Raw genomic sequence first — 26,365 nt, forward strand, 5'->3', positions numbered from 1 at the left:
CAAACACGAGGAATTCTGCAGATGCTGGAAATTCAAGCAGCACACATCAAAGTTGCTGGTGAACGCAGCAGGCCAGGCAGTATCTCTAGGAAGAGGTACAGTCGATGTTTCAGGCCGATACCCTTCGTCAGGACTAACTGAAGGAAGAGTGAGTAAGGGATTTGAAAGTTGGAGGGGGAGGGGGAGATCCAAAATGATAGGAGAAGACAGGAGGGGGAGGGATAGAGCCGAGAGCTGGACAGGTGATAGGCAAAAGGGGATATGAGAGAATCATGGGACAGGAGGTCCGGGAAGAAAGATGGGGAGGGGGGACCCAGAGGATGGGCAAGGGGTATATTCAGAGGGACAGAGGGAGAAAAAGGAGAGAGAGAGAGAAAGAATGTGTGTATATAAATAAATAACGGATGGGGTACGAGGGGGAGGTGGGGCATTAGCGGAAGTTAGAGAAGTCGATGTTCATGCCATCAGGTTGGAGGCTACCCAGACGGAATATAAGGTGTTGTTCCTCCAACCTGAGTGTGGCTTCATCTTTACAGTAGAGGAGGCCGTGGATGCACATATCAGAACGGGAATGGGATGTGGAATTAAAATGTGTGGCCACTGGGAGATCCTGCTTTCTCTGGCGGACAGAGCGTAGGTGTTCAGCAAAACGGTCTCCCAGTTTGCGTCGGGTCTCGCCAATGTATAGAAGGCCACATCGGGAGCACTGGACGCAGTATATCACCCCAGTCGACTCACAGGTGAAGTGTTGCCTCACCTGGAAGGACTGTCTGGGGTCCTGAATGGTGGTAAGGGAGGAAGTGTAAGGGCATGTGTAGCACTTGTTCCGCTTACAAGGATAAGTGCCAGGAGGGAGATCAGTGGGGAGGGATGGGGGGGATGAATGGACAAGGGAGTCACGTAGGGAGTGATCCCTGCGGAAAGCGGCGGGGGGGGGGAGGGAAAGATGTGCTTAGTGATGGGATCCCGTTGGAGGTGGCGGAAGTTATGGAGAATAATATGTTGGACCCGGAGGGTGGTGGGGTGGTAGGTGAGGACCAGGGGAACCCTATTCCTAGTGGGGTGGCGGGAGGATGGAGTGAGAGCAGATGTGCGTGAAATGGGGGAGATGCGTTTGAGAGCAGAGTTGATGGTGGAGGAAGGGAAGCCCCTTTCTTTAAAAAAGGAGGACATGTCCCTCCACCTGGAATGAGCACCATTGGAAAAGTTGAGGAGTACGGTGATTCACAATACCCCCAGAACGTACGTTTGAACGGTTCTATCGCAGCAACCGACATCACTGAGCCAAATAAAAAAGCCAGCGTCTCACTCAGTGTATGCAGTCCAAAAACATACAAAATTTGGTGAGTCCCGATTTGCCTTCTTCGAAATCTTATGGGGAACTTGTAAGATTAATTGGGTCTCACTACAATCCATCAGCTGTATGCAACGCTTTACATTCAACATTCGTATTCTGTTAGAAAATGAACCGGTAGCAGTAGTTGCTGAATTAAGAAAATGGACTGAATTTTTGTTGTGATTGGCACTTTTCCAGAAGATGTGATACGGGATCGCTTGGTTGTCGGTGAGCGTGATGTTCGCATTCAACTTCGCCTGTTGGCAGTCAGAGATCACACTTAAATCAGTCTTCGATATTGAAAATTAGCAGATAAAGCATGCAAGTTTGTTGCAACAGTGCAAAGTGCAAGGAGAGGTGTCGTCCCCATCACCTACAACTGCAGCAGATTATACTGAGGTTAACAAGACATCCCTAGCTAAGAAAATAGGGAATTATACTCCAGGGTTCCGATGCTACCATTGCGGTGAGTTTCCCCCTATCATCGTCATCATCAGGTGCCATGCCCAGTTTGGGTTTTGACTGTCATGGCTCACACACTCCTGTTCCGGATCAAGTGGTTCAATTCATTGGTATTCATTTCCAGTTCTCTGGCTGCTGTCTCCATCATCATTTGTCTTTGCCTTCCTCTTGCTTTTTTCCCTTCAATCTTTCCCATAATTACAGTGCACTCTAACTCCTCTTTCCTAATCACATGTCCAATGAAGTTACATTACCTTTTCATGATCTCATACATTATTTCTCTTTTTGTGCTTGCCCTGTTCATGACATCCTTGTTAGATATTTGTTTCGTCCATGATATTCTTTGCATCCTCTTCAAAAACCACATCTCTGCTGCTTCAGTTCATTTCCTCATGTTACTAGATATTGTCCAACATTCTGATCCATATAACATAACTGGATAAACATAACATTTCAGTACTCTGAGATGGGTTGTCATGCCTAGTTTAGTGTTGGTCAGTATACTCTTCATTCTCGTAAAGGTGTCTTTTGCCATCCCGATTCTTTTGATGCCCATGTCGCACCTGCCATCTGATGTCACCCAGCTTCCTAAGTAACAAAAATTCTGTACTTGTTTTATGTCTTCCCTGTTTATTCTCTGCCTCCAGATAGGATTCTCGTTTTTGGATATCAGCATACATTGTCTTTTTGTGATTGACAGATAGACCCATTTTTTCACTTTCTTCAACAACTATATCAATTAAGTTTTGCAGTTCTTCCTCCGTACTTGCAATTAACACAGTGTCATCCGCATATCTGAAATTATTGATGTTTTCACCGCCAACTTTGATTCCCAAGATGTCTATTATTTTTTGTAATATTGTTTTTTTGTAGTATTGTACACATTAGATAAATCAGGGGAGAAAACACACCCCTGTCTAATGCCTCTCTTGATTTTCGTAAACTGACTCACTTCTCCACCTATTCTTACAGCGGCAGTTTGTTCCCAGTACAGATTTCTGATTAGGCGGAGGTCTTTCAAATCTAGATCTAGAGTTTCCTGTAATATTTCAAATAACTTATTGTGCTTCACTTTATCAAATGCTTTTGTGTAGTCGTTAAAACAAACAAATCTTTTTGCACTTGAATAGCTCGTTCTGATAGTACCCTTAACATCAATATCGTGTTTCTTGTACCTTTGTCTTTCACAAAACGACATTGTTCTTTACCTATTTCAGCTTGTATCTTACTTTTAGCTCTTGTCATCAAAATTGTTAGAAGTATCTTAGTGATATGACTCATTAAACTTATGGTCTTATGTAATTCATATTCTATTTCTCCAGGTTTCTTAGGAAGAGTGATAAATACTGATTTTTTTTAATCTCTTCTGGTATTATTCCAGTCTCACAAATGTCATTGATTAAATCAGTAAGTTTTTCAATTCCATAACCTTCAAGGGCGATATTACTAATTCATCAGGACCTATACGGATGGTTTTAAAGATTAATGACAGACCCATTCCCTTTGAACTTGACTCTGGTTGTTCTATACTCCATGCAGTGACAACATGTGGGTGGGCTCATGCTTGGCCCTGACACTTACGCCACCGCATTACAGACCGAAGGCTGACACGGGGGAGCAGTTACAGCTGCTTGGCTCTTCTTCAGCTTGAAAATCAATCGCACCAATTACCAGTGCAGATCACAGAGGAAGAAGGAGTAAATTTACTCGGGTGGGATTGGCTGCAGCAACCACCTGTCCTGAGTGTGTATCAGATGAAAACGGACATGTTAGTCAAAAGCTTACTCAAGCGGTATAAATTTTTCACAACCCTGGGTACCAAAGCACGTATTCCAGAGTCAGGCACAGTTCTGGTCACCTCACTACAGGAAGGATGTGGATACTGTAGAGAGAGTGCAGAGGAGATTTACAAAGCATGTTGCCTGGATTGGGGGGGCGTACCTTATGAGTACAAGTTGAGTGTGCTTGGCCTTTGCTCCTTCGAGCAACTGAGGATGAGAGGTGACCTGATAGAGGTGTATAAGATGATGAGAGGCATTGATTGTGTGGATAGTCAGAGGCTTGTTCCCAGGGCTGAAATGGCTAATATGAGGGGACACAGTTTTAAGGTGCTTGGAAGTAGGTACAGAATGGATGTCAGGGGTAAGTTTTCACACAGAAAACTTGGGTGCGTGGAATGCACCGCCAGTGACAATGATGGAGGCGGAAACAACAGGGTCTTTTAGGAGTCTCTTAGATAGGTACATGGAGCTTAGAAAACTAGAGGGCTATGTGGTAGGGAAATTCTCGGCAGTTTCTAGAGCAGGTTACATGGTCGGCACAACATTGTGGGCCGAAGGGCCTGTAATGTGCTGCAGATTTCTATGTTCTAAACCAAAGTTCTTCACGGTATGTTCCTTGCCATGCATGCTTTGCCTGAAAGCTGAGATGGAACTTAGGTGATTACAAGAAAATGGGAGCATTCAACCTGTGATTTTCACACTGGGTAACCCTTACTGTGCCCGTAGTCCAGAGTGATGGGAGCATAAGAATATGTGGAGATGACAAGGTCACAGTGAGTTCATGACTACCCACTGAGACATACCTGATTCCAAAGATAAGAAGACATCCATGCAACATTAGGAGGTGGAACGTTCTTCACTAAACTTGATCTCGCACATGCAAACCAACAGCTCAAGCAAGAAGAAGACCAGGAGCCTCACTACTATTGTAACTCACAAAGGTTTGTTCCAGTATACAAGGCTCCCGTTGGGCATAAATTCATCTCCAGCAATAGTCCAACATACCATCGAATCCCGCATTAAAGACCTTCCCAGTACAATAGCTTACTGAGATGATTTTCTGAATACTTGGTTGACTCTAGAAGAGCACCTGAATAATCTCGATAACACCTCCCAAACGATGCAATTTGGTTTACGACTAAAGCGCAAGAAATGCACCCTCCTGGCAGACCATGTAGAATGCCTGGTTTTTGCTTGGATTCCAAAGGTATGCATCCGGTCAAAGAAAAGCTTCACCACTCTTGAAGACCCTGAACCAGAGAATATCCATTAACTTTGCTCCATTTTTGGCATGATCAATCATCACGCCAGTTTTTGCCTCCCAGAGCCACGCTTCTTGCTCCGCTTAACGATCTATTGAAGAAAGGTGTGAGGCGGCATTGGGAACGGGCAGAGGAACCTGCTGTTCAGAAAACCAAACAAGTGCTAGCTCAATCCCAAGCGTTAGTGTACTTCAGACCTGGGGCACCAACAGTTTTGTACTGTGATGTCTCCACGTATGGTGTTGCTGCGCTGCTAACCCAGAATACGAGCGGTGATGCACTTTACGCAGCCTTAACCCAGCCAAACCAAACTATGCACAGTGGATAAAGAAGCATGCATAGTTGTTCTTTGGGGTTGTGCGTTTTCACCATTACCTGTACGGCTAACATTTCGAGATTCATACAGACCACAAGCCATTGCTGGGATTGCATAGTGAGAGCAAGGCCATGCCGCAGATGATGTCACCAAGGACGGGCCGCTCAACAGTACCCGCTAAGTTCCCGGTAGAAACAGCTACACCGCAGGTGCCTCAAAACCTCTTTCTTTACATCAATATCCTTGTGTATCAGAACTTCCAGGCGAACTAGTACTACTGATAGACTGGGTCAACGCATCTCCGATCACCACTTCTCAGGTAAAAGAGGAAACTGAGTGAGATGCAATATTGGCACAGGTAAAAAGGCACATGGAAGGTGGCTGTCCAACTAATGTGCCTGAAACTGTGCTACCCTATGGCAGAGGTCAAAGTGAGCTTAGCATGTACAATGGTGGTCTACTGTGGGGAAGTTGTATTGTAATTCTTACACAATTACGGTTCCCTATCCTGGAGAGTTACATTGCCCGCATCCAGGAATATGACCTATGAAGGTGCTAGCCTGGAATTACATTCGGTGGTTGACAATTGATGAAGGCATTGAGCACATTGTTCGTACATGCGACCCACACCAGCAGTCTCAATCTTTAAACACTCCCGTGCCCATGGTTCCCTGGCATTGCCCAACTCATCCCTGGAGAAGTTTACATGTAGACCACGCAGGTCCATTAGATGGTCATATGCTGTTGGTAGTCGTCGATGTGCATTCTATATAGATCGAGGCCAAAGCGGTGGAGACTTCAACCACCCAGACTACGACCATAAAAATCACGTATACTATTTTGTACGCACGGAATCCCCGATACTGTGGTCTGTGATAATGGTCCCACATTTACAAGTAAGGAATTCAAATTATTTTTACAAGACAATGGAGATTGCTTGTAACATACACTCCCAGCACACCCACCTGACCATCAAACTGTATGGCTGAGAGTTTGTCAAGCAGGGGATACAAACGTCAAATGGTGACATTCACACCAGGATGAACGAGTTTTTGTTTGGGTACTGAATAATCCTACAAATTACCACAGGTTTCTCTCCATCTCAGCTATTGATGCGCCGCTGGTTGCGTTCCCGATTGGATTTATTGAACCCAGAGCTGGAAGACCGAGTTAACAGACAAAGAACAGGCAATGAAAATGCGGTACGATTCAAATACAGAACATTGGAAATTTGAGGTGGGAGATCCAGTTTATGTTCGCCTGAACCCTGGGAGTTGAAGGTGGATGAAAGGAGAAGTTGTGGTGAAAGAGGCTCAGCAAGTTACTTCAGAAATTGAGGCTGTTAGTATACATCGCCGACATCTACCACATCAAGAGACGGTCAAATGAATCCCTCATTCCAGAGTGAGCTCACCATAACCTAAAATCCCCGGTTGAAAGCACTGAATCAGGACCAACACTTGATCCTGGGGCTTCCGGATTGCACTGATCAGAACAGACCAGAAAAACAGCTAAGTATTATCAAGTTGGTTTTGTATAAAATCTTACAGGTGGAGAGGTGGCTTACCCACCGTGTGACTGTTTGTTGGTCTGTCATGTGACATATGATTGGTCGAATTTGAGGGCTCGTCTATCTGTCAATTAACGCTTGACATACTAATCCTGTGTGTGCGTGAACATGTTTCCGGGTGACTACAAGTCAAGCAGACACATTCAGCTACACGGATAAATGTTCTGTTCCAACCTCCGGGTATTTCCTTAGTTCTAACAGTAGAGCACTTGGATGACATGGTGTGGCACTAGTTTGTGTTTAACATATCTGGGCAATTTCCCACATTAACTACACTGTGTTGTAACTGTACCACCAGCTTTGCTGGATATGCAGTTAATTGTTCCATTAAGTTATCTACTGCTAGCCACTTAAGGGATTGATAACCAGTGACTTCAATTGATTTATTGCCATCTCGGTGGTTCCACCTAGAATTAGTAGCTTCCTTGATAACAACGTGTTTGTGTACCTCCATCAATGAACTGTGCCCTCTATAATGTTGATCTGTCTTCCAACATTTCTCAGTATTATTCTATCTGCTTTCCACCTGCCCATTCTACCAGCCAACAGTTTGAATATTGAGCCCATCACCTTGAATTTAAACAGAGACCAATGTCAGCTGCATTTACATCATAGACCATTTTATTTATATATATATATATAAATAAACTATTTTGTAACTTGTCCAAGTGTCTCATTACTGGAACCATTGACAACCATACAAAGTGTGCTGTAACAACAAAAACTTAGTCACCCCACCTCTCATTATGGACTCCATCATAGAACCATAGAAACTACAGCACAGAAACAGGCCTTTTGGCCCTTCTTGGCTGTGCCGAACCATTTTCTGCCTAGTCCCACTGACCTGCACACGGACTATATCCCTCCATACACCTCCCATCCATATATCTGTCCAATTTATTCTTAAATGTTAAAAAAGAACCCGCATTTACCACCTCGTCTGGCAGCTCATTCCATACTCCCACTACTCTCTGTGTGAAGAAGCCCCCCCCCCCTAATTGTACCTTATTGCATCCTTGGTTTAAACATGGACCAGACTTCAAGATAATGAACAGCATTTTACCAAGTGTGATCAGGAGCCCTGAGAAAACTTCAGCCAATGGGTAACAATGGCTTCTTAATCAAATTCCTCATACAGAGAGATTGTTGTTAGAGGTCAATAATCGCAACATTAAAAAGAACATCACTTCAAGAGGTGCAAGGTAAAATCCTTACCAAACTGCCTTGTCTGCTTCTACCCAAGAGAAAGGCTTGATGCAAGAATGTTTACAAGCAATTTGCATTTCCCAGCTATACATATAGTAAAAACTATACAACACTTAGGTGAATGGCAAAGTAGTACAACAATGGCTGACAAGGGAATCACAAAGTTATTGTAAAAGCAAAAGAAAGGGCATACAACAAAGCAAAAATTTGTGGGAAGATAGAGGATTAGGAAGTTTTTAAAAACCTACGGAAAGTAACTAGCATTTATTAGAAGGGAAAAGATGAAATATGAAAGCAAGCTAGCAAATATAGTGGATAGTAAAAAGTTTTTTCCAAGTATGTTGAAAATAAAAGAGAAATGAAAGTGGATATAGGACTGCTAGAAAATGAGGCAGGAGAAATAATAATGGGGGAACAAGGAGATGGCTGAACTAAATGAGTATTTTGCGTCAGTCTTCACTGTGGCAGACACTAGCAGTATGCCTGATGTAGTGTGTGAAGGAAGAGAAGTGGGTGCAGTTACTATTACAAGAGAAGTGCTCGAAAATCTGAAAGACCTGAAGGGACATAAGTCACCCAGACCAGAGGAACTGCACCCTAGGTTTCAGAAAGGGGTAGCATTAGAGATTGTGGTAGCATTAGAAATGATCTTTCAAATATCATTGGACTCTGGCATGGTGTCAGAGGACTGGAAAACTGCAAATGTTACTCCACTATTTAAGAAAGGAAATTATAGACCAGTTAGCCTGACCTCAGTGCTTGGGAAGAGGTTAGAGTCAATTGTTAAGGATGAGGTGATGGAGTGCTTGGTGACACAGGACAAGATAGTACAGTCAGCATGGTTTCCTTCAGAGAAAATCCTGCCCCACAAACCTGTTGGAATTCTTTGAGATTACAAAGCGGATAGATAAAGGGGATGCAGTGGATGTTGCATATTTGGACTTTCAGAAGGCCTTTGACAAGGTGCCACACGAGGCTGCTTACCAAGTAAAGCACCCATGGTATTACAAGAAATTTACTAACATGGTTAGAGCATTGGCTGACTGGTAGGAGGGAGTGAGTGGGAATAAAAGGATCCTTTCTAGTTGACAGCCAGTGACTAGTGGTGTTCCACAGGGGTCAGTTTTGAGACCACTTTTTATGCTGTATATCAATGATTTGGAATAGATGGCTTTGTTGCCAAGTTTGCAGATGACACGAAGATTGGTGGAGGGACAGGTAGCATTGAGCAAACAGGTAGGATTCAGGACTTAGACGGATTGGGAGAATGGGCAAATGAAATACAATGTTGGAAAATGCATGGTTATGCACTTTGATAGTAGAAATAAATGTGCAGACTATTTTCTAAACAGGGAGAAAATCCAGGAATCTGAAATGCAGAGGGACTTGGGAGTCCTTGTGCAGAACATCCTGAAGGTTAACTTGCAGGTTGAGTCGGTGGTGAGGAAGGCAAATGCCATATTAGCATTCATTTCAAGAGGTCTAGAATACAAGAGCAAGGATGATGATGCTGAGGCTTTAGAAGGCACTGGTGAGGCCTCACTTATGAACAGTTTTCGGCCCCTAATCTTAGGAAAGATGTGCTGGCATTGGAGAGTGTCCAGAGGAGGTTCACAAGGATGATTCCAGGAATGAATATCATGAGGAATATTTGATGTCTCTGGGTCTGTACTCGCTGGAATTCAGAAGGATGAGAGGTGGGAATCTTATTGAAACCTTTTGAATGTTGAAAGGCCCAGGCAGAGTAGATGTGGAAAGGATGTTTCCCACGGTGTGAGAGTCTAGGACAAGAGGGCACAGCCTCAGGATAGTGGGGAAATAAATGCAGAGCAATTTCTTCAGCAAAAGGGTGGTGAATTTGTTGCCATATGCAGCTGTGGAGGCCAGGTCATTGGGTGTATTTTAAGGCAGAGATTGATAGGTTCTTGATTGGACATGACATCAAACGTTATGGGGAGAAGGCGGGAACTGGAGTTGAGAAGGACATAGAAAAAAATGGCGGAGCAGACTTGATGGGCCAGAAGGCCTAATTCTGCTCCTATGTCTTATGGAATGGTAAGTAGATGGTAACATTCCCACATGTGGATCAAGCAATGACCACCTTCAATGTGAATCCAAACCAATGTTCAATATCATTACTGTCACTCAGTCTCACATTCACTATTAATATCTATCAAAATTAGATGATTCTTCCAATGACTTGTTGGAAAAAGCAGGAAGCCAAACCCCCACCCCCATAAAAAAATCACTGCAGTACTGAGCTGCACTCCCATATTCTGATTCACTCTTAGCAATCCTTCACCCACCATCTCCCAAGTAATGGCCCGTAGGAAAATTGGAAACAGATTTATTTGAGAAGTTAAATGGCATTGTATACAATATTTACAGTTTAAATTGTAATATTTAGCATTAGTGTAAAATAAAAAAATCCTTTATAGAAAATGTTAGCAATCATCATGTATGCAAATAATTGTTTAAAATCTAGCAATCAAAATTGATCTTTACATCTAAACATGACATGCAAGAATGGAGCTTGAAATAGTATTTTGAAGTTCTGAAGTGAAACCAAATATTTACAGCATATAAAAGGATTCAGTTATACACTAGTGGTTTGGTATTAAGTAAATTTAGGGTCCAGAGCAGTGGTTCCCAAAGTGGGCAATATCGCTGCTCCCCGCTCCCTCCACTTCCAGGGTAATGGGAGTTTCTAAGGAGGCATGGGGCGGGGGGAGAACTGAGGGATTATATGTATAATTTGCGAAATGAATTATTATAAGCTCAGTACATCATAATTGATTACAATAATCATGTGATCACTTCACTTGCTTTCTCTTATACTTTGCTCAAAGCACATTTATAGTTGTTGAAAAGTAGTAACACTTTTTTTGATATACAGTGCCTATAAAAAATATTTCCCCCTCCCGGTGTAAGTTTTCAGTTTTATTGTTTCATGTGACCTCTAAAACCATTGGCTGCACCAATGATAATTTGGTACGTCATATTAAAGGGGTGAATACTTAGGCAATTATTTTGTTTTATATTTGTAATTTAGATCACTTTGTAGAGATCTGTTTTTACTGACATGAAAGTCTTTTTCTGTTTCATCACAGCAATTAATAAAATTAAGGACCATGCTCTCAGTTCTCAACTGTTTCAAAAGATTTGTATTGAGAATGTTTCAATGCTCGTTGTTGCACAGAGAAGTCAGATGGCTCTCAAAAGGAAATTCCCTGAGATGCTTTTAAGCATTTTTTGAATCTGATGTTATTTTAAAAGAAGCATTCACCTCTTCAAAATCAACTCAAGAATATTAGGCATGGCATTGCTTATTTGTCAGAATTATTCACAAAGTTTAATTAAATTGATCTTCAATTTCACGGAAATGATGTGAATCTTATCAAAGTCAAATCAGTTGTCTCCATATTTCACTCCAACTTACTGCCTATTATGCTGCTGGTATTTAGGGCTGTAATGAAAGTACTCCATCTGTGGCAGTGTTCAGGGCTTCCTTTATCGTGTCAGTAGCTTCCTCTCAGATTTCTGTCCAAGATAACCGCAAGTAAGTGCAACATTGGTCACCGTGACCTTTTCAAATTTCTGAGTGAGTTGTAGCAGAATGGAAGAATACTAGATGATCTTCAAGTAAACTGTGCCCAACTGGGCAAGCTGCACAAAGACATGTCAGAGAGATTTCAGGATCTTCTCTCAATCCAAATTCCAGACTGGGTAATAAATCCATTCCTGAAACCATATGAGGAATTAATAGGAAGGACGGTGAAAGAACTGATCTTGCTACAAAATGATTTTGAACAGAAGCAGAGGTACAAAAAAAAATACTTGTAGACTTTGGGCTGCAGAAAGAAATCTCTGAACGCTCTCCTGCACTGTGGAAAAGGTGAAGATGTTCTTTATTGCCGTTCCAACATCGTCTTTAGTGGAGCACAGTTTCAGTGTAGTCGCCCAACTTCTTTCAAAGCAATGAAATAGGATGCAAATTACTGAACATGGGGATTTGAGACTCTTTCTTTGTGAGATTTAACCAGATGTTGAACTGATTTCCTAGAATCATCCATCCCACTGAATGGTGAAAACATAACAAGTAATGAATAGATGAACTACTAATATATACTCTAAAATTGCTGATGAAAATTGTCTTTACTGTTAAGTGACTTTATTTGTTTTAAACAGATTTGAATTTAGTTTTTGCAATTATTTGACACCATTTTGAATTTGCAGTTCCCATTTTCTTTCTCTGTGTATCATAAATCAAAATTCTTTATAGGTTTTATAAAATGGCTGGAAAGGGAGAGGGGAGCGCTGGGGATGTGGTCAGGGAACCAAGAGGGCAGTAACCCAAAGCTGTTTAGGAACACTGATCTAGAGTCTCACTTTCCATAAAAAAAACTGGCCTCAATTATTTATTTGTAGAATGTCGTCAATACCTCCTTTTCTAGAATTATGCATCTCTGGATACAGTGAACCAAGACAAGAACGACCCAAACAAACAGCATTCCTTTAATGGGCCAAAGGTTGCATTTCCAAGCTAACCATCAAGCCTCCATAATACAGCTTAAACACACACCCTTGAAAAAGCTCATTGTAGTTTATTAAAACTTCACCCCAAAGAAACTATGAGACTGACAAATGAAAAACAGAGCTTGCCCCTTGTACTTGCAATATCTGACAGCAGCTTGCTTGTTGAACCTGCATCAAAAATAATTTTGACTATATAAAAAATGATAAATGTAAAATTACAAAGATTTGATTTCAAAACATTAAATTAAACCGATGTTGGCAACTAAAGGGGATACAGATCTCTTTAAAAAGTCAACTAAGACATTCTCAAACTTTATTTATTTATTTCAAAAACATTTAAACCCTATTCTGTCACCTGCTGGAAATGCAAACATTTTAAATGCAACATTTAAATATTTTCATAATGTTGATGAGAAAACAACTCTGTATCTTTCAAAGTTCTTTCCCCCTCAAAATTACTAATTTCGAAACAATAAATGTATAAACATCTTATTTCTAAACCTGCTCCTCCATATCACAGGGACAACCCGGATATTAAGTGCAAATATTTTGCATCGGTGCAACATAACCTTCTATAAATGTAACACCGAGAGGTTATGAACAAGTCAGTGTGTCGATAATGAAAATACACAGCAGAAGAAATCAGTTTATAAAAAATAACCCAGTCATTTATCTCAGTTGGTGAAATGAAGAACCAATGTTGGCAGATTGTATTAACTGTACATCTTTTAAGGACATAGCAACCAAATGATGGGGTGAAGGAGAGAAGAAAAAATGGACTTCACATTATCTCTACAATAAAAAATACAAGCTTCACAAGTGCCTCTGAGGACAGATGAAAGTTACAGTTTTAAACATTTTCCCAAAGACGTTTCCTATGGATATGACAATCTATTTAACAAGTCCTATCTTTTTAGCTTCTGTTTCATATATCAATAACCGCCACATCTTCACTATGAAGACTTCTGCTTCTTCATCCAGTACCTGGAGAGACAAATAACATTTAGTTTAATATAATCAAAGTTGATTTTACAATTGTTCCCTGTAATTCTCTGGTTTCCTCTCAAACTTGGGCAAGAAGACAGTTACCGTCTTTCCACTGCATTCTGGAGAACTCTCATCATGCAGCAAGAGCACAGAATGAGACAAGGATGACCTCTTAAAAACTAGTAACTTATTATAACAAGCTGAGAGACCATGCAGCTCCCAAACAGAGGAATCTCACCTATTCCAAAACCCATCTCCTATAGCTCAATTCCCCCTTTGATTTGAATGCCACATACCCACAAAGGCGATTTGAAGTGGCCAACTTACCTACCAGCATGCCTTTGAGAGAAGAGAGGATATCGGGAGTACCAGAGGGAACATACAAATTCTGTACCCAGAGAGTACCCCAAGTCCAAGTCACACCAGGAGCTGAGTTAACAACATTAATTATTGTTAAACTATGCGCTCTTGTACATAAAAGGCTGTAACTAAGCACCACCGATTCTTTTATATAACTACATCAGGGGTAATCTCCGACCTTCCACATAAGCAGCCACACTGATGCCTATTTAGATAAACACCAGATGTAAAATTTGCTTCAAGTATTCCTTTAAAACATATGACACATTGGACAGGATAACATTTACAAGTATAATATTTTGAGTAGGCTTAAAATAAAACAAATTTACAGTTGATACCACTTGAACCTCCAAAGAAGCAAAGGTAATTTCAATTTTGGCCAAGAGATAGTGGAATCTGCAATAATATCCCAGTAGCATTTCACTACAGCTTTTACTGTGAGCCACTGGCTGCTCAAATTGCTTTGATCAGTTTTGTGCAGTGTAAATTCATCATTGTCTTCAAAACAATCATTAAATTGAAGCCATTATTATCCAAACAGGTTTTTGAAATAAATAATAAAAATCTCCCACCTTTCAATGTTACATACAGGCCTGATGTACATTACCATTAGTGTCTTTAATAAAGACTAATTCAGTGCCACGTGGTATACTAGCCCCTGCTCATGCTGCTCTATTACCAGACTGAAAAGATAAGAGTGACAATCCTTTTTAAGTGACTTATTCATACCAATAACCAACTCAATAAAACTTAATAAGATAAGCAGTATTTTGTGATGGTTGAAAAAAATTGCACATCTGCTAAAAATAACACCATCATGCACAAAAATATGCTTAAAAGCTAGCTGTTAGCACTAACCCTCAAATTAGTGGAATAAATGTTTATTAAGATCATGTAGCATGAAATATGATGAATTAGTGTCTGAGAGGCAGAGTTCTCCACGGTTTTCCCTACTCTGTCTCTGCTGTGATGTTGTGTTGATTTTATTGCAGATACAATCCAAGTGGTATACGATACTACCTATGTACCATGAACCATTGCCCTCCCTTACATTCTTTTACCCTCCTGACATTATCCCACCTCTCCATCATTCAACCCAACTACACTACCATACAGGTAGTTTTACACCTGGTGGACCTCTGACTGAATGACAGTTGTAGACACAATATATTGTTTAGAGGAAAGGTTTCTGGTCCTTATAGATGTATATGAAGACCTCAGTCTCGGAAAGTGCAGTTCTCTGTGGTATGAGCAAACCTACATGATGATGGGACACAGGGCAAGGTCCTTTGTCCCTCTGATTGTAGTGTTAACTGTGGTAAGAATAACAGTAACTCCCTCTGCCAAAGCCGTGCCTTCTCTGCCTCACCTCACCTACCCCAGCCATTCTTGGAAGTCAGCTGCCCGGTGGTAAGAAACAGTGTGCAGCTGTGAACTGAGACAACAAACATTTGGTTTTCTGGGACTGTAAATACAGATCCACTTTACAGAGGAATTGCCTTTATCTGCATTGAGGGAAAACCTCGGCTCAATGCTATCATATCCAGTGACCACTAACTCACCTACCTTAAATATTCCAATGTGTTCTGAAGCGGCAATACTTTTAATGATGGGGACAGTATTTATTTACATCAACTCTATTTAATTGCAATGCAATTTTTGTGATTTTCACGTCATTTAGTTACTGCCTTGCTCAAAGAATTTTGTCACGAGTATTAGAGCGTTAGCAATAAGGAGGTTAGACAAATTTGGAATGTCTTCTCTGGAGTGTTGAAGGCTCAAGGACGATTGAAAGTAGTATATAATATAAGCAGTATAGCCAGGATATATGGTCAGAATCTTATCCCCCAGTATAGAATTGTCAAATACCAAAGGGCATATATTTAAGGGGAAAAGGGGGAAGTTTAAAGATGATGTACGGGTTGCTTATTTTAAGAATTATAGGTGTCTGGAATGGGCTGCCAGGTGCAGCGGTGGAAGCAACAATATAGTGGTGTTTACGGGCATATAGAGGCATATAAACCTGCAGTGAATGGAGAGATGGGGATCATCTGCAGACAGATGGGCTTCATTTAAATTTGGCATCAATGCTGGAAATGACATCGTAGACTGAAGGGTCTGTTCATTTGCTGTACTATTGCACTTTGATCCTGAATTTTACAATTCATACACAACCAATTTTGAAAGTGTATTTTTATTCCTGCATGTTTACCATAACAAGCAGCATGAAAGAAAACTCCAAGGAAAAAGGCATAATATTTGGCGTAATACCTGATCCCAAATACAAGTTAAGCTGAAAGGGATGGCGAGGAGACATTTACTGAAGTGATTCCAAGTATAGAACCAAGGCTGCTGAAGTAGCTGGTGAGGTCAGTCACAAGAAATGGCCAAGACACTAGGCAATAACCTAGAACTTCTTAACATCTAGAACAACCTATTCCATCCAGACAACTGGAATAATAAAAAAAGTATGCTGGCAATGCCAAATATCATGGTCTTTAGCTTGGATTATCTTTTGTTAATGCTGATTGTACCATTAATTTTAAGGAAAGGTGGCACTGGGAGACCAATATTTTGATAGTGATCGTACAGCACATAGCAATGGAAGGGAACACAGAAGGGAAGGTTCTAAACTGGTTAAGAACAGGAAAAATATGTGAAAAGGTTAATCAGAAAGATGGGAGCCATTCAAGGGGCTCAAACTAAATGAGCTCCTTTGAAGGAGTGCCTAATCCAGAACCCCAGAGTGACAAAATCCACAGAGTACAAGACAAAGCTAAGGAGCTTATAGGAGACACAGCGAATAACAAAGCAGAAAACCTGGGAGTGCAGGTGTAGATGATATTAAAAGGAAAATTAAGGAAGTAAAGAGAAGGGTGGAAAATACTGGTATGTCAAAGAAAACAGAAAGATGTTAAGCAAGTAAAGATAAAGATGAACAAAATAAAAGCCTAATATGGATGACGAAGGTAACCTGCGTGGAGGTACTGGATGTGTGGGTAAAGTTTCTTCTGAACATTTTGTAGCCGGCTTCACAAGAGGTGGATAAATAACATAAGACATAATCACAGTAGATTTTCAATGCAGAAGGCCATTAGCCTCATGGCACCGATACTAGTCAAAATCTACCCAACCAATCCCACCTCCCAGCACCGTAGCACTGCAGGGAACTTCTTTTCACATCTGTTTACATGAATTAAAGCCTTCCAGCTCTACCACCCTTTCAGGCACTGAGTTCTAAACCACTCTGAGATAAAACTAATTTCCTCATCTGTGATCCTTCTAAATCAACACCACCTGGGTTCCCATTTATTTTACCCAATCCCAGCTTATGTGTTCCCCCACCACCCCAGCTTTCTCCATTCCAATGAAAAGAATCCCAGCTAGTAGAAAAATTAAAGCAGAATTTGCCGAAAACACTCAAGAGGGTGAGGCAACATTTGCAGGGACAGAAACAGTTAATATCCCAGGTCGCCAACCGTTTCAATGGAACAGGAAAAATCAGGAAGCAAACATATTATGTTACAAAGAAGGGGTAGGGAGTGCAGAGAACATGGGGATACCCGTGATGGGATAGAGACAGAAGGTGAATGCTTAAAAATCGTGCATATCTGGACGTATTTATAGAACATAATTAAAGAGGACAGAGAAAAGTATAATATTGGAACAGTGATACAAAACATAGCAGTTGCAGGAACTCTGAAATGAAACAATGCGACAATCATCAGGTCATGCATCTACAAAGAGAAACAAACTGATTAATGTTACACATGCTGTCATCAACCTCATGTTGTCCACATTATTTATTGTAAAGATTGTCACAGAATATTAACAATCAAGTTCACTTACGGCTTTCTTGGCTCCCACTGGGCCCTGATCACTGCTTGCTCATTACAACTTAAAACATTTTTAGATTTTCTTGATTTTATTTTCTTATGTTGCTTTCCCAATTATGCTCCTTCACTTTCCATACACTTCTAGGATTCCATTCCATTAAGCTATTTGTGTGAGATACAAGCTTTCTTATTGTACTCACCATTGACCATGACATCCAGCAGGCTCTAGATTTGGGAATCTTACCCTTATTCTGACCAGCAGCATTCTTACTACATAGAGGTCTGAATTTCCTTCTAACCCCCGAGTCACCTTCATGTCCAGTTTATATGGATAATCTAAAATTGGCCTTTTCCAATTTTGAAACATTACCCCTATTTTCACTTTCACTTTTTCCAAGAGCTAAACCTAACATTTTAATCATTCCCATCAAAAATCCTCTCCGACTGATACACCTTTCAGCTGCCAACTTCATCTCCAGGAACTAAATCCAAGATTGTCCCACTATTCTTATTGGAGCTTTTACATATTGGCTATAAAATACAGTACTATTTAGGACCTTTGCATCTTTCACACTGACCATACTGGGGTTAATATTTGGGTTACCGAAATCCTTCACTACTTCCATCCTCGTACTGTTCAGCACTTTCCAGGTTTTATGATGCCAATGCATTTGTTGAAATCTGGCAAGTATTGGATTGGGTAAACATAGAAGATAAAAAGTCTAGTATCTTAAAAAGCTGATATATTGTTAGGCCAAGGTAACCATCTCCCAAGCTGTTAAAAGAATCAATAGTGAGTTCAATTTCTTTAACCCTACCCCCAACTACAGCACTTCCAGATAGTCAATAAATAGTTAAAAATGGGATAATTTATTTTATTAGCCAAAGTAAAAGAGCAGAGAGATTGAGAAATGAACACACTTCTGCTCACTGCATTAGAAGAAAAATGCATGGCACTGATGAGGGCACACATGAGGATGCTGCCAGTAGTGACAAATTGCTGTAGAAAAGAATCAAGTACGATTTTCTCTTTTTAAAACAAAGAGCATAGAAAGCTGAGAGACTTAATTTGGTATAAAAATATAAAGTGTCCTAACAGGAAGTACTTATTGGCCTTAGCAGAGTGGTCAAAATCCAAGAGGAAGAGATTAGAGGTAATGGGTAGCAGAATAAGGAGATAAGGAAAATGTTTTCAACCAGAAGATGGAAGGAATTTGCTGCCTAATAGTGTGAAAGAGACAGGAACCCGCAGCACATTTAAACTGTACTTCCATTGTATTTAAGGGCATGTTACATACCTGCTGCTAACGGTGAGTTTAGGTGTTTGCGAGGAGAGATATGTTGAAGAGGACGGCCAGTTTAAAATGTTAAAATTAGACAGGTTGATGTGAAATAATTCACTATATTGTGCTGTCCTGTGACTTTGAATAGCAAATGGGAGGAAACCCCATTTGAAATCAAATAGATGTCTGTGCAGATATTTGGCAGACAAAAGGAAAAACTCCCACACGCAACTTTCACATTGATCAGATCAAGTGGCTTCAGTCTACAAGTAGTATGAAGTAAAGTTTTCTTCAAAATCATAATGAATTTTAACTACCAAATAACAAGGGCACAAATAAGCAGACCTGAGAACATGTAGCATCTCAAAACAATCTCGGCGGGGGGGGAAGAGCAACTTACCATAGCTACATCATCTAAAATGCTCTGTGGTGAACTGTGTGCCATTACCTATAGAAGAAAAATAATTCAATTACAAAATATATATTGCAACCACAGTCAGTTGTCTTTACAACTTACTTGTAGATAAGCTATTCAGTTACACCTGTTTTAAAAACTTTGAATTCTGTAGCCTAATACTGTACACAAAAGAAATCATGTCACAAAGAAATGGTGCCAGCTTTGAGTATGATTCCCAACTTGTAGTTTGCCCCTGCTTGAATTTTGAATACAAACACCAAATGAAAAATGCTCAGGCATTGAGCAGTACCACTGCTTTTCAAATTAACAGGCATTATAAAATACTTCAAGTACCCTGATGGTTTAAGCACATATAAAGCACAGAGAAAGGGAACAGTAGTTTAAAAATTCTTCTATTAAAGAAGAGTCACAGTTTAAGTATGATAAACAAAACTCACACCATTAATATATTCTGGTTATAAATGAACACAGCTTCATACTTAAGATCATACCCAGGGGGTTCACAACCTGATACCTTCACCCAAAATGTAAATTAAACCAGGTATACAGAATACACAATCAACCCACTTTCCTTGCACAGGATGCTTACATGGTCAAAATTTCCATCAGATTCCACCTGTTTAGTGCCCTCAATACATGCTTAGTTGTGGCAGAGTTAAATATGTTTAACAGTGGTTTAATACATTCTTTTAAAAAGATCTTTTGAAGAGATCAATTACCTTTGAACAAACAAAGTCTACTAGTGTAGCCTCTTCTTCACCAATATATTCTATTATTTTTTTATTGATCCACGGTCGAATGCGTCGGTCCATCAAGTTCTATTGGCAAAGTACACAAATATTTATTCAACTTTAGCTGTAAAGCATGCTAATTAGATTGTAATGTCATCAATATAAATACAATTAACTTATGCAAGGTGATACAGAAGAGAATGGGTTTAATCTGACAGGGCTCTCTGCAATAAAAGGGAAGTTGGGTCAAGTCAACTTCGAGTCAACATCTTGGATTAAGTGGAAGCACTTTGCAAAGAACAGATGCATCAGACCATTGTTACTAACCCACCTTCCAGTCAAATAAATCCATTTCAAAATTACAGTGTGGTTAATAAATAATACTAGGTATGGCTTGCAGCTAATTAAAACTTTAGTTAGGGCACACTTGAGCATCGTACGCAATTCTGGCCTCCCCCTTACAGATGTAGAAGCTTTGGAACGGGTATGGAAGTGGCTTAGCAGAATGTCATCTGTATTACAGGGCGGGAGCAGTAAACAAACTTCTCTGAATCATCAAAGACCAAAGGAGACTGGATAGAAGCTTGTAAAAATTACTGGAGACATATGTAGGGTAGACAGACAGAATCTTTATCCCCAGGATACAATTCATCAAATACTAGAAGACATACATTTGAGGTGATAGAAGCAAACTTTAAGAGCGAGGTCCAGGGAAACTGATTTTTCTTTGTACACAGAATATGTTGGGTGACTTAACACATTACCAGGGGTGGTGCTGGAATCAGATATGATCATGGTATTTCAAAGGCTTTTACAGAGACACATGATCATGCAGGGGATAGAGGGACATGAATCATATGCAGGCAGAAGAGATTGCTATTGTTTTCAGCACAGACATAGCAACCTAAAGAGCCTGTTCCTGTGTTGCAGTGCTTTATGTTCTATGATTGTTTTAAAGCCAGAAACAAAGGATCAGATTTTCAAACTGTATGTTTTCCACCAGTCACTTCATATCTTGGCATGAAGCAATTCACTCAAGTAATATAGTTTTCATTTTCTACTTTTGCGCGAGCACAAGTAGGAGATGTGCAAATTATGTACATCTGTGAGAGTTCTTCTGGAATACCATGTACAGATCTGATCTCCTTAAGGATAACACTAGGTATGGCTTGCAGCAAATTAAAACCTTAGTTAGGCCACACTTGAGTACTGTATGCAATTCTGGATACCAAAGGACATGGAAACCAATTACAAGGTGCCCAACAAATGATCACCAGGTTTGTTCATGGGATGGAAGTGGAAAGAACGTGCCAAGGAGAATTAAATCAGTCTTGGGAGCGTAGATGAGAACTGATCTGATTGAAACAAATTCTTTCAGAGCTTGGAACATTATATGCAGGGATGAAATTGCCCTTGGTGGAGGTGCCTGGAGTCAGGGATCACATTCCCGAAAGAAGGGTCAATCCTTCAAGGTGAGTAGAGAAGTGATTTCTCACCCAGAGGGACATCAAATCCTTGGGATACTCCACTTAAGAGAGCATGCAGACTCAAATTATCAAAGTCAAGAGCAACTTTAAGTGATTAGATGGTGCAGTTAAGAGGCGCTGAGGTAAAAAAAAAATTGCCCATCTGCTAACTGAATGACCTACTCCTGCTATTATGTTCTTAGTCATAGAGTAAGAGCATGGAAACAGGCTCAAGTTGTCCATGCCAACCTCAATGTCCATCAAGCTAGTACCATTTTCCAAGCATTTAGCTCATATCCCTCCTATCTACGTACTTATTCAAATATCGTTCTTGTAAATGCCTCAACCACTTCCATGAACACACCACCCCCCTGATAAAAGCTGCCTGAAGTTCCTTTTAAATCTTTTACCTTTCAGCTTATACCTTTGCCCTATACCAGGGATGGCCAACCTATGGCGCATGGGATGATTAGAAGTGGCACATTGCACCCCAGTGATAATAATAAAAAAGTCAGCCTCCTCATGCAACAAGTATTAACTAAAATCGGATTTGTAGAAAAAAATCTATAACAGGAATTCAAGTAGCTTAGAGCTAGAAATGGGTTTTACTGAGAATAAATCTAAAACTTAGCAATTATTTTTAGCAATGTTATTTCGTGCACATCTTTTGGTGAATGTTATCTTCTTTCACATTAATCTGTTTTCAATTTTAAAAAAATGTTCAATGAGTCAAACTAGGAAAGAAGGACTTTTGTTCTGCAGTCGTTCCATAACTGTTCAATACACGTTCGATACTTGTTTGATCTTGAGGCGCCAGGCGTCTGCACCAGTGGTGCGTCGCTGGTTTTTGCCAGTCAGTTTACAATCGACACTCGTGCACTACGGAGTTGTGCTTTGTTCATCCTTTGTGAACATTTGCAGTTTTGTACTTTTTCGAAAATTAAGCCTTGTTTTTACATTCAGTTACCCATCACAGTGCAAAAGAAAAGCAGGAAGTGATAGTAAGCGTGAATTCAATGAACGGGGGAAACGAGTTCTATTTATAGCCGGTCTGTCAGGAAAACCGTTGTGCATTGTTTGTGAAAACACTTTCTCACATAATAGAAGACAGGATCTTAATAGACACTATAAAACACAACATCAGACTGAAATAGAAGGAAAACTGAAGCTAGTGCTTGGGTCTGAGTTACAGAAAGAATATGTGATTAAGAAAAAGGAAGAAATCAAAAGAAGACAAAATATATTTGTTAAATTAAGGTAAGTAATGTTTATCTTGTTTTTATATTAAATCAATTTATCATGTAAAATGCTAAATATGTCTATATTAACATATTTTTACAAGAATTGAATGGGGGTACAGGAGTTGTATGGCGCATCTGAACTCGGGCATGAAAAAATTGACGCATGGAATGTAAAAGGTTGGCCACCCCTGCCCTATATGTTTTAGTTCTCCTCTGGACAAGTCTTTTCTTTCATTACTGAAACTGCTAAAGAAACTTTGAATATAAAAAAAGTTTAATGACAGATCTAATTTTTCTTTGAAGTGCCATAATTGGTGTCACTTGCATGTGAGCATATAATTCAAAGGAGCACTTACTGCAATGTACAGGCGGAAGCACGTATTTTCTATTCATACCCAAGCTGTTGATGTAACTGACAAGAGAAGCCCTAGTGCACGTCTAGTTACCAAGATGGTCATCAGTAATATTCTTCACAGCAATTTGCTCAGTGCTAGAGCCAAAGTCTTTTAGTCTTGTACAAACTGCTGCACCACCACACTGCCCCTCCCTTTGATACCCAGGCAACACCTATTCTGTACAGTGGCAGCCAACACTACTAGCTGACTAGATGTCTGCTCTATTGCATAGCACACATGTGGAGGCAGACTTACAATCCAAACTACATCCAAAGGCAGCTCACAGCAAATAAGAGTTGCACCTACTTCCTCCATACCTGCCCAAAATAAGCAGTGTGCTTCAATTTCACACACATCTATCTCAGAGCGAAATGTGGGTGGAAAACCATGGCTAGAACAATAATTTTTTTAAAAGTTCAATGTGGAATCTTTTTAAAAGAACTCTGTGAAATTGCATTGTCATGAGAATTCCAGCAGTACTGCACCCCTCATCTCCTAAAACAACTGCATCTCTAAGATTTGGGCAATTCTGGGGATTCCTCCCAATGGTTGGGCAGATTAAGGCAGCTGGGGGAAGAGTGGCCAAATAGGATTGAAGTGGTCCTGTTGCAAATGCTGGTAGACTGGGATGTCAGCACCAGTTTGCTCACATTCAAGATCATTGTAGCATGATTTAACAATGAACAGTTACGGCAGGATTCTGTTCCCATGAACCGTCTGTAACCCAATCAGTTTACAAGTCAGAAATATGGTTATGAACTGAGTTTTCATATGGCAGAAGGTGACCACAGCAGCCAGCAAATCCATTTCACTAGTTTTCCAAGCACTTGTCTACAGGCTACTTACGTACATGCAGGAAAAAAGGCATTCATAAGCTGGGGAAGACTTGTACATTAAGACTTGAAACACTCTTGTGTTAAAACAGAAAACAAATTATGAATTGAATACTCCCCGGTCCCATAATAAAGCAAGGAGGACAAAACAATATACCCTTCACTTCTGTTCAAAACTTCCTTGTTACAGTTATTCTTACCGGTAAGAAACACTCACAGATACAAGTGCAGATACGTACCGTATCCACAATAGACCAGTCAAGAGGATAGGCAAAAAGTTCTGGTTTAGCTGTAGGGATTTTCTCAATCAGATTTTTTATGTGTTTTCGTTTTTCTTCTGTATTGACATTTCCCTTGGAGGCACTCTTCTCATCTTCTGAATAATCCAATGGGACAAGTTTCCGCTTCCTAGGAACTTCATCACTATCTTCATCTTCAAACTTATTGAAAACACTATCAACAGGCAGTTTCTTTCGTTTGACTGAAATTGGCTGACTTGGGCTATTGGAACCACCTAAACAGAGAAAAAACAAATCAGGTTCAGTAATGGTTGGGACCAAAGCACGATTAGACTAGAGTAGCTTAGCTTAGCTTATTGTCATACATGGAAAGGCACTGAAATTCCTTGTTCTGCGGAAGTTCATAGAATGCACAGTAATAACAAATATTGGAAAGTGGAAAGTAGCAGAATGGTGCAAAGACTACAGAGTACTCACAGATTAGCACAAATTTCAAATAATATATAAACTGCACATGGCACAAGGACAACTTTATTCTGTCATTATTAAGAATCATGGTGTGAAATGGAAGTCTAGACTGAAGAGTTAGTACCCGATGAAGTCAAAATCCAGGGTACCTTTTCCACTCTTGACCATCAGCTCTAAGCTTTGTATATTTTAATTTGCTATCACATCCATTCCTGTTTTTTTTCACCCTATAAGTAAGGATGCAATTTTTAGTGCCAGCTCCACCAGATTAGATTGCTGGTAATCATTTTACAGAATAACCTTTAGCTTACAGGCTAAGATTTCCGTATTATTAGCCTGCATTATATTTAATCCAGAGAAGAAACCTGCTGTTTAGTACACTGAACAAGAAAAGGCAATTTCAACACAAACACACACAGAACAGGAGTAGATACGCACAATGCAATTTCACCGTTTTTATTACTGCCTCACCTAGTTTCAGGCTCAGTCCAATTTTAGGCCGCTGCTCTTCTTGCTGTTGATCAGGAGAGTTCTCATGTGGAATGATAATGCCACATGGGGATTCATCGGCAGGTGTGTTTGGTGTGGCATTTCCACTTGCTGATGAAACAGATGGGACGGAACTGATAGGGCGCAAGGTGGGTTTAAGGCAGGGTTTCTGCTCAGGTTCTTCATCCTCTTCCACTCGGCGTTCCTCTTTCTCTGGCTTTTCTTCCTCCTCCTCCTCCTCTTCTGATTCTGGCTCTTGTTTAATTGGCTGCTGCCGCCGCCTTTCTGCCTCCTGTTCCATCTGTTGGTGATAATAAACAACTGGCATTAGTTCCACTACAAACAGAGTTCAAAGCCCAGGATAAAAAATTTCTGATGACAGATCATCAGCCTAAATAATTTTGTTTTCCTTTTCACAGATGCTGCCTGACCTGCAAAGTCTTTTGTTTGAAGAATTTTATTAGACAACTCAACAGCCTCGGTGGCTGTTACTTACTGATACTTATAATCATAATGCTATGACAACATAGATTCTGTCAAATATCCAGCAATCTATTTACCAATGATGGTACAAAACAAAGCTTCCCCTATAGCAGCCTGATACATCAATTTATATCATATTCTGTCCAGAAAAGCTATAACAAAAGAGGAAATAATGGTTGGTGGATTGAATTACTTGCTTCTAAGTATTAACGTACTTTTAGATTTTTTAATCTTTGTTTCAATGAGGAGCCAAACATTTTGTTCTAATTTTACTCTGTTCATAATTTCAATGTACGAAAAACATTTTCCCTCGAAGTTAATAATGCCTTCCTTCCATTTCAGTATAATAAATTATGCCTCGTCATGAAATATAATGCTATAATGGTGACTCAGATTTAAATAAAATACAATGTATGTTAACAAATTCACATATCAAGTATAAAGATAGTGTGCTTGTTGGTTATGAAGTGGTACCAGAGCAGTGTCATGCACAGGCATCTTCCTTGAGATGGAACTTCAGTAATAGACAGTAAATCTAAAAAAGATTACTTTGCTGCATTTGTAAACTGATTCTGTTGTCCAGTACAAGTTAACAGACAAATGTAGCATCGTGATATTTTTATATGACTAATGGGGTACATAACTAGACTATTGCTACACTATCACC

The 26,365-nt window shown here is 40.1% G+C and overlaps 1 protein-coding gene and 1 long non-coding RNA gene across 12 annotated transcripts in view; one reads left to right on the forward strand and one right to left on the reverse strand.

Moving 5' to 3' along the window:
- Window positions 1-6: 6 nt before the first annotated feature.
- LOC134349394 (uncharacterized) lies at window positions 7-26,306 on the forward strand. Its single transcript, XR_010018662.1, has 3 exons — window positions 7-148; window positions 22,743-22,807; window positions 25,635-26,306. It is a non-coding gene; the product is annotated as an uncharacterized LOC134349394 (long non-coding RNA).
- Window positions 10,260-26,365, reverse strand: part of rbm25b (RNA binding motif protein 25b) — an 81,721-nt gene continuing 65,615 nt past the window's right edge. For 6 of the 11 annotated variants that reach the window (XM_063053571.1, XM_063053581.1, XM_063053531.1 and 3 more), the window contains 5 exons: window positions 25,198-25,516; window positions 24,259-24,533; window positions 20,073-20,171; window positions 19,336-19,383; window positions 10,261-13,453 (listed from right to left, as the gene is read on the reverse strand). In XM_063053571.1, coding sequence (XP_062909641.1) covers window positions 13,361-13,453; window positions 19,336-19,383; window positions 20,073-20,171; window positions 24,259-24,533; window positions 25,198-25,516 — 834 coding nt within the window. In that variant the 3' untranslated portion in view covers window positions 10,261-13,360. Of the gene's footprint in view, window positions 13,454-19,335; window positions 19,384-20,072; window positions 20,172-24,258; window positions 24,534-25,197; window positions 25,517-26,365 lie in introns of all 11 variants that reach the window. The other 5 variants (XM_063053558.1, XM_063053596.1, XM_063053606.1 and 2 more) reach the window with 1 other exon arrangement.

The sequence above is a fragment of the Mobula hypostoma genome, chromosome 1, assembly GCF_963921235.1.
Source record: "Mobula hypostoma chromosome 1, sMobHyp1.1, whole genome shotgun sequence".
Classification (NCBI taxonomy): domain Eukaryota; kingdom Metazoa; phylum Chordata; class Chondrichthyes; order Myliobatiformes; family Myliobatidae; genus Mobula; species Mobula hypostoma.